Genomic DNA, 10003 nt, shown 5'->3' with positions numbered 1-10003 from the left:
TCGAAAATAAAAACAGTAATTCAGAAATGAAATTTTTAAATTCCAAAGCAAAACAGGGTTTGTTGTTGTATTAAATAGTACATAATGAAGGATAACATATTATGTTGCCAGTCTGAGCCAGAGGATATAGTTATATTCGACTGCAGATCGAAAAGGTTTGTATTATTTTTTGCACGTTTTCGTGATAGATTGTACCGAGATGTTTCACGAGATATTTTTGCCAATATGAACCTGGGGATATAAATCAGTGGTGAAACATCTGACTGCAGATCAAAAGGCTGGCGGTTCAAGCCCACTCAGTTGTGTTTTTTGGAATTGTTTTCTACACAATGGCAATAATATAAGTACCGATGTTTGTTTGGGACCGGTAAGCTAAGCTATGCTAGGTGTAAAGTGAAAGTTTCCCATTAAATCAGATAATAGGAACATACAATAAGTGTTGTTTTTCATTGACTCTTATTATCCAATGTGGATCATGGCCTCGCGAAGAGGTTTCGTAATAGATTGCTGTACAGGAAATGGATATAGCCACTTGCTCAACCTATTAGGTTCAAGCAGACATTCAAAAAAGTCACGTGAATTTTTCAGACCCAGGATTCCAACCCAAGATCCATGACTTCATAAGCAAACACGTTACCACTCGTCCGTCCCACACATACCTCATGCACTAACTACTCTTTCATTATTTTATTAACATTTTTAACTGCTCTACACGTACATTTTGTAATTTTATTGACCCCAGCTGAATTCCACGTGTGTCAGCTAGATATCCAAAGAAAAGATATTTCAAGGGTTCCTCCAAATACAAAAGATGAGGAGTCACTGCTCTAGACAGTGTACGTTAGTTGAGGCCACATACGGTCAAAATCCAACAAAAATATGGACATTCTATAATATGTAGAGTCTGTCTTCTATAAGCTGGCGTTCACGTCACATCATTTGCGGACGGAAAGCATTGTGCCATCGCGTTCGACTGTTGCAAGTTTTCAATGGGAGGGAACGAGAGGGAATGCAGTGTTAAGATGCTGAAGCGGGGGGAAACCGCACATCAGCTTATAGAAGACAGACTCTAATTCCATACGATATGTACACGTAACTTCCAAAAGCATACAAAATCAATGTTTAAAATTATGACCTACAGAAACCGATTAAGTAATTAAAATGAATGCCGATTTTATTGTGCTTATATTTATTGCAATCAAACATTTATTGGCTAATAAAAATGGGCATATTATTCTTATTTGAAAATACATACAGTGGAAAAAAGAAACTAACATTAAAACCGACCACTTGCACTTGAAACACAAAAACATTGTTTACAGCAATATGGCAATAAACGCCTCTTAACTTAGGTAGCTTCATTTTCCTATAATTTGGTGTGATCTTGTAACATTTTGTGGGATTGCTGCCAAAAGTTGGTAATTTAATAATTTAGGTATTAAGAGTTAACAACAGATTATGTGGCTATCAATGTTCCCTGCAAGGTATGCGGGTGTGCGCGCGCACACCTACTAAAATGTGTCCGCACACATGTTTTCATCCCCCTCACAGTCCTCACAAAAATATTGTAAAAGAAAGTTTCTTTTGCCAGATTTTAGTTTTGCTCGAATGCACGAAACCATTACATGCACAATTCTTCGACTCATCTCTCGGAAGGCGAAGGTCAAGTGCAACTAGTTCGACTGAGTTTTAATGAAAAATTGTTGGTGAGGGGGGGTGTAAATTTACCGTACCGGGTGACACCAACCCTAGTTATGCCACTGCTCAGATGCGTTCATGATCCGCACACACAATAGAAAAATTATAGGGAACGTTGGTGGCTATATATAAGTACGTATGCTAGATTAAAGTTCAAGCCAATCCGATATATAGAACATGCATATAAAGCACAAAGAAATTAGCATTATGCCTGGGCATGTCAAATTGCAATTACCCCATAACATTTTTTCGAGACTTACCAACTTTTGGCAGTACCTTTAAGTAAAAATTTTATTATTCAGTTAATTGTAATTTACACGTACAGTTTGTAATTGACCCCTGTTGAACCCAATATGTGTCAGCGTTATTCATGGGCTATCATATGGGTATTAACAGATCAAGTATCATCACATCTAACTAAAATAAGCTATGAATGCCATCTACTTGTGAAATTAAAAACAAATTTACAATCAAAAATTTTCCATGTCACCTTGGCAGACTTTTAAATTAAGTGCCATTGCGCCAATTACTACAATTTAAATTATCTCAGTTGATGTAGGTATAAATGCAGTCCAATTATTATTATCGAATATCATTTTCTTAAACTGTTATTTTTTTATTTATCATCTCACAGCAGTGCTTCCTGCCATCACATTTTATGTCAATTATAATATGGAATATTAAAAAGGTGTAATAATAATTGAAGTCTTGAGGATTAAAACAGTGAGTTAGCAGCGTACACATCACCACATACTTATTTATGTGTGAAACAGGGGCACAAACAGACATGTAACGGTTTTGTTAGAATTAAAAGGATGTTATTCCTTACAATTGGATCACACTCCATATACTTCTGTGACATATTAGAAACTACTACAGTATAAGAAACACTAAAAAATGAATGAACCTAAAGCAATAATTTCCCTGAAAAGTAATTATGGATCATCTGAGAAGAACTCGGAATGTAGAATTTACAATCGCATATTTAACTTTGAAGTCAATTTATTTAACCCAATCATTGGTGCACCTGCATTATTTTAACCCTGATTTCTGTAAAAAAAAACTAAAATCATCATTTATGGCACGGCACTATAGGCACTGTAACCCTTGGCGGGTCTTATCCTCCACTAAAAACTTTTTCCATCCTGAATGATACAGCGCTGACGATTTCCAGTTTCTTAAAAAACTATAGTTCACGGCTATTTTTTCATAATAAATACTTGCCATATTAGTTGTAAAAGTATGGTACAACTAAATATTTTATATTTCATACGGAAATTAAATTATAGCACGGCTGGTGACACAGTCAACATAGTCTTCTTAAGTACCTATATATTTTGTTCATTTTACATTCAGATTAAGTTAAATAAACAGATGTAGTATTACCATACAAAAATGAAAACAAGCAATGAATGAATAGTTTACCAATTCCGAGAATCAAAATCGCTAAACACATCAGGACATGTGATGATGCGATTTTTTCGTAATGAACAATTCGTCATAACCAGTCAATTCAAATGGCATTCAAAAAGTTATCTTGTTTTCAATCAACCTATAGTCTGTACTTGATTATACATTTTTTCTAAAAAAAATAGCATAAAATCTTACATACCAACAAAAAATATTTTTTTCTATTACGAAGTGTGATTATTTTTTTATGGCGGGAAATAATATTAGTTTTGAAATTTATCATAAATTACGCACAGCCAGCAGCATCGTGTTGCTCTACCGTAAATAATTTAAACTATAAACCTTTCTTTAATAATATATTTTTTATATTCATATAGATACTTTTACCAACTGTCAATTTTGGAGTAGTACGTAGGTGCAGGTGACTCCAAATGTTGACGGCAGAACACAACCTACCGACTAGATTCAAAATAATCTTTTTTATGTAGGTATATGTATATAAATAAATTTTGTTATAATGTTGTATAATATTCTTCATGGATACTGATTGCGCTTATTCAATCGTTCTCGATGATGTTGATAATGAATAAAAAAATCACTAGATCATCAATAACAATTATATAGCATTTTTATTCTTTGTTATCTGCAAAAGAGCTTGCCGATATTCATAATATTATAGATATATTGCGTAAACACTAATTTTATTTAAATAGAACTATTTTATTATCTCAGCTTGTAAATATAAAATTTTATGTAACAAATGTCATCATACAACGGTGCCTAGGGCTGTCATATCGAAAGAAAAAGTGTCGATATCGTATCTGTGGGTCTATTCCATACACAAGACTGCTTTCATTGGTAGTTTATCATATTTGTATTGAGGTATTATAATTGATACAATAAGTTAACCGTCTAAACTGGCAAAACTGTCTATCTCGCTTTAAAAGTTAACACAGCCAAGAGAGGGGCTGTTAAAACATAGCACTTTTTGACAGTTTTGACAGCTTATTGTAACAAATAACTGTCTCAATACATAAATATGATAAAATAGCCGCCTTGTGTATAGAATAGACCTGCTGAAGAATGTATTGGTATCAAATGATGCCTGTGTCCGCAAGGAATTCATTTCTAAAATAAAATCGCAAAATCAGTATATAATGCTATAATAGCCGTCGAAAGTAAATATCGATCAAAAAATACCAATACATTTTTGATGGCCTTAGTGGTACCCGAGAGGTACTAAACGATTACAGGGACACTGGATAGATGAACTCATAAAGTTCAGAGAAAGTGCAGCAAAGAACCGAGAATAGGGGAGGTCTTCATCCAGCCGTGGATCGACCTCGGGCTGATGATACTATTCGTGTGCCACATTCGACTTTATGATTGTTTATTTAAATATTCTAAATAATGATGGTGTATTTCTGTTTTATAATAGATGTGATAATAATATGTCCTATGAGCTACATTTTTAATAGTAAATGCTTCAGTTCTGGTACAAGTCGAACATATTCGAAATGGTATCAGCGCTCGAAATGGAATATTTTACGAACCGGAGCGCTCAATATTTTGTTTGTGTATTTTATAAAAAATAAGTGTTTTATGCCATGTCCACATTGGCAACAAGTTGCTGGCAACCTCATTAAATTTCGATTAAAATAATTTTTGGTCAAAAAAATTTTGATAATTATCGTGAAATTTAATGAGGTTACCAGTGTGGACAAACTTTTAGATTTTTACTTTAAATGGAAAATCTAGCTCACTGTCAAATTAATATGTCCACGAGACGGAGCGATAATGTTGGTGATTTTACGAACCGGAATGGCGCTCTGGTGCGTTCCAGTCCATTTCGAGCCCTGAATGGTACCTATGTAGTAATTAATAAAACGTCATCGATTTGTAACAAAATCATTTTTCATTCGTATACTTGTGTAATAATTTTTGAAATGTTTTGATTAAGTGAGTCATATTATATTATGTTGAAATGCTTGCGTTTTTTGATAAATGCAGGGGATAATGTGGTGAAGTTGATTACAAATTGATCTCGCCTGAATAAGCTTGAACAATCTTTAAACTTGGTCGGAAAGATATCTGTTATTCTTTTTTTTAAGAATACAATAAGACATAAGGCCCAATGACAGTAGTGTAGTACTAACAGTGAAACAATCACAAAACACCGTATATTGGTAATTTGGTTATTATTGTTTGTAATTTATATCCATCAATCAGTTAGTTAAATGCAAGTCCATAAGTCTTTTTTCAGCTTCACTTTCATATATTCAGGTTCCATCTCATAGGGAAGGTTTTCTTCAACGTCTTTGATACAGAGGAATGGAAATTTTTATCAATAATATTGGAACGGCTGTGTTTGAATGTCTCCCCAATTTTATTACTTAAAGGTACCAACATAAGCCAACGGTAAAAGTTCAGACAATTTCATACAGAGAACATCTTTCATGTCCGGTTTGCACATGTAAACGTCAAATGACAGATTATCTCCACTGAACTCAGACAACACCTGTCTGCATACACCGCATGGGGAAGTAAACATGTCTGCCTGGAATGCCACAACGGCTACTGCAGTGAACTTCGTGTGGCCTTCACTCACGGCCTTGCACACGGCAGTTCTTTCCGCACACACTGTAGGACTGAACACATTACTCTCCACATTGCAGCCCCCGAAGACCAGATTACTGTCAGTTTTGAGAGCTGCTCCCACTTGGAACGATGAATACGGACAATAGGCATATTCTCTTGATAGCGCAGCGAGTTTGATTAGTTCTTGAACGTTTTTATCTGAAAAGCATAAAAATGAATTAGTATTATAGTTGTGTGTATATATTGTTGTCCGAGCGGTAATGTGCCGACTTCCTAATTTCATAGGTCCCAAGTCTGGCAAAGTTACATACAAGAGTATAGACCTAATTGGTTGAGTATGTGACCAACGTCTATTTTTTGTAGAAACAAGGACTCATGATCAAACATGGTGAGTACCTATTGGCCATATAGCTGATTCTCGATTTACTAGAGTCATGTTAACCTAGCAGTAGATGAATAAACAGGAAGAAATATATGTATAAACACAATTTTTGCACCCCTGTCAATTAAATTCGAAAAAATATTTTATATGCATTTGCAGTGGCGGCTCCAAGTCATTTTAGATAGAGAGGTCAGCCATGAATAAAATTAGTACCTATATTGTACATACCATATTATTTATAGTATGAAACAGTGAAATTAGTGTATTATGTGTAGTCCAGATCAAGATACAGAATAATTTTTTTGAAAAAAGTTTTTCATACTCATTACATGAACATTTTTTTTTATTCAATATTCGTTTGTTCACATACAGAGCTATCTTGGTTTGGACTAGGAATTATCAGGGCTGCCTTACAGGGCAGTGGCGAAGAGTGGAGGTAGGCTGTGGAAATTCGTGCATATAAACATTGTCAGTCATATTTTATATTAATTGTATTCATTGAACTAAGGGCTCAGACACAAGACTTTTTTTCACCATGTGATTTATGCAATTGTTTGTTTGAAACTACATCCTAATCTAAGTGTTTGACTATTTATTCTTGCCAGAGGATATTTAATTTCAAATGTAACTTTTAATATTTGATATAAAGAATAAAAAAACAATACAAATTTAAAACAGATCTCGCGGGACACATCAAAAAGTCACGCGGGATATAATTGGCCCGCGGGACACACTTTATGAATCCCTGATTTAGACTTAGGAATAATAGTGTTACAAAAGTATTTTTTTTACTAATATAAGTGTCTATGAGTTCTATGACTACTCGTTTTCGTACCTACTATGGGCTATCTTGCTAAGATATCATAGATTAGATTATGAGATACATAGATAGTACAGACACATACTTGTTGAGAAATAAAATATAGGTACATATTATTATAACTAATATTATAGAAACTAGTTAAGTAGGTATACATATTGGTTTTTTTAAACAACTGGAACCGAAGTTCCAATTTTTAATTTGATGGAACTGAACCTTTAAAAAATAAGATTGAGAGCTCTGGTACCTACAAGCACTACTAAAGACAGGACAGGGTTTCATTTGAGCACTACGACATACTATAAAATAATTCAAGTAGGTATGTAGGTACCTATATTTTATTCTAAAACATCAAACTCTGGGAACACACGGCATTGCAGTGGACATGCGTCGCAGGTCTTATTTGATTCCAATTGCATCCGAATAGAATCGTCAATTATTAGCTAAAACAAATCCAATTGGTGATTCCAATCAGATGCAATCGACGCGTGTCGACTGCATTGCCGTGTGTCTGCAGCCTTAGTAGTCGCTTTCCACTTTACAAGCCAGACAGTCTAGCCCAAAAGATTCTAATAGGGCCTAATAGAATCTCATAACAAAAATAGTGTGGCCATAATCTAATAAAGCGGTTTTAAATATTTTTATTGAAAATGTATGGTTTTTTTTTTAAAGTCGTCTACTAAAGCCAATTCTATTAATTGATGTCTCTCACTCATTGGACAGTCAATTAATTATTGTTTCCAATTTGTCACCAATATGCAAAGGAACTTGAAATTGTGTGCCATATTCTAATTGGAATCTTAATAGGTACTTGTTGGGAAAATGATCTGAGTGCAAAATTTAATAATAATATCGACCGTGTTTAGGAAAAAGGGTGTAACTCTCACAGAACAAATTTGACAGGAGGGGCAAAAGACCTTTTTTGAATGATTTTGGCTCAATATAAAAAAATGGGCACAGACATTGGGTGCATGATTGATGATTTGGGGTAATATCTTTTCGATCTAATAATAATTAAAGTTTGTTATTACAGAAAAATCTATAAAATTGAGGGTAAATGCTTTTTTCCTCAAATTAAAACTTAATTAAAGCTCAATTAAAACCTGAATTTAGATAATAATTTGGTATTTGCGGCTTACTTCCTTTTTACAGAACGTGTATTTAGTTGTGGGTAGACATTGTTAATATTATCTAATAAAAGCACTTTTGGAAGAATCGAGGGTTACGCCCTTTTTCCTAAACAAAGTCGATATGTATTAATTATAATGTCATGAATTGCGTTAAAAATTTGAGTGATAGATACCTATCTTAGTTAGACTTCTATCAGTTACAGGTATGTATCTAATAAGATTTACCTTAACACAATAGTATGTTTGAAATCTTATTAAATTATCGTCTCCACATTAAAATCTGTTTGCTTATTTTAAAATTTAAAAATAATCGATAAACGTGATGTTTGAACTGCATAATTTTATTATGATGATAAGAAAATTTTGTTGAATTTTATGAAAACATTCGTTGGAACAATATGTTCATTTATATTCACCATACTTTTCTGATACATATTATATCAACTTCAAATATTAGCCCGATTGATAACACAGTAGTTAATAAAATAATAACCCTCAACAAGAACCAATTTTGATTTTCATATTTTCGTGAATTTAATTTTTCTATATATTTATGAAAATGAATTCACTATGTTCGTTGACATATTTTACAACGTTTTTCTTAGCTCGTATTCTTATTTGTCCGGTGGTTCTTTGTCCTGTACAAATCTTGCAATTGCTTTTTAACTAACTTCCCGACTAGCTAGACATTTGAAACTTTTAGAATACATCAGAACACGATGCCAATGCATTTTTTAATACTTTTAGCCATCTTTAAGTAGAATTAAATTCATTTTCAGTTAATTCTGTTTTGTATGAAAAGTTATTTCGACACCATTATTGGTTGCTAGGGCCTGGGGTCCTAGCAACTAAATTATTAATATGTACCTACGTGCGTTACTATGGAAATCGATATGACATTTCAGTATTATTTCTATCAAGTACATTTTTTTTGATCGTTTAAGCTAGTCAAGTCAAGTTTATATGAATCAACAGAAAATTTAAAAACGTTGTATCTATATAAAATGTTCTTTTTATCTTGTAATTATTTATTAGTAATATTGTGAGAATATACATACATAGCATAAAAATATATTTTAGTGAATGCACACAATAAGTTGTATTTCCTAATCAAACTTGAGCTTTCTACATTACACGTAGAAAAACAAGAATGTGCAATGGAATAATAATAATTATTGGCGGCACTATAAATTATGCCGTTTTTCCCGGGAACGGAATATTAATACTAACGTTCATGTTTTCTTTGAATGCGTGGTAAAAATGAGAAAAAAAATATAAATAACTTACCCAAACTTTCAAAGGCAACAATTCGTTTTTTATCATAATCCGCCATAATTCAATAGAGACGAAATTATTATTGCAAACGGCACCGATATAAGACAATATGAACTACTAAACAGCACCTCTGGAAGTCTACAGTATACTGATTCTTTGTCAAAGTCACTGTACGAACGAGACCAAATACATGCTTCCCACGATAATAATAACTTATCTGACAGACTAAAGAAAAGACATTTTATTTCAGGAATTAGAGGATCAGGATAGATGTCTACATAATCTCACTTAGATTTGTACCTAGTATGTGGATCAATAAATTTGATTTAAAATTCATTAGGTTATAATGGTACGTATAGGCATTTTGTAGATCGAGTAATCAATCAGTATGTAAGTACATTTATTATGCTTGGCACTGGCGGATCCAGAAAATGGCCAAGGAGGGGGCATTCAGTTGGAAAATGTAATTTACAAAAAAATCATTTAACCTACATACAAAATATTGACTAGTAGTAATCTGTTATACCTATTCTATCAACGGTACGACATAATGCAGTGATCTCCAACCTTTTTGTTGTTAAGGGTTATTATTGATCATGTACCGCACGTGAAATTTTTAGTGTAGAGAGTTATGTTTATAAAAATATCTAGGTAACGAAATATTATGGTATCTTTAGAAAATTTCTAGAG

At 33.1% G+C, this 10003-nt stretch overlaps 1 protein-coding gene across 1 annotated transcript; it reads right to left on the bottom strand.

The window, feature by feature from the left end:
- Positions 1 to 4571: 4571 nt before the first annotated feature.
- Positions 4572 to 9472, bottom strand: LOC147068497 (cytidine deaminase-like). The gene is made up of 2 exons (XM_085952145.1): positions 9326 to 9472; positions 4572 to 5904 (listed from the first exon to the last, which is right to left on the bottom strand). The coding sequence occupies exons 1-2, from the start codon at positions 9369 to 9371 to the stop codon at positions 5498 to 5500; spliced, it is 453 nt and encodes a 150-aa protein (XP_085808271.1). The 5' UTR covers positions 9372 to 9472; the 3' UTR covers positions 4572 to 5497.
- Between the last annotated feature and the right edge of the window lie 531 nt (positions 9473 to 10003).

Source organism: Rhyacophila brunnea, unplaced genomic scaffold, assembly GCF_057557595.1.
Source record: "Rhyacophila brunnea isolate RB1 unplaced genomic scaffold, BYU_Rbru_1.0 scaffold_3, whole genome shotgun sequence".
NCBI lineage: Eukaryota > Metazoa > Arthropoda > Insecta > Trichoptera > Rhyacophilidae > Rhyacophila > Rhyacophila brunnea.
This window is presented reverse-complemented; position numbering and strand designations above follow the sequence as displayed.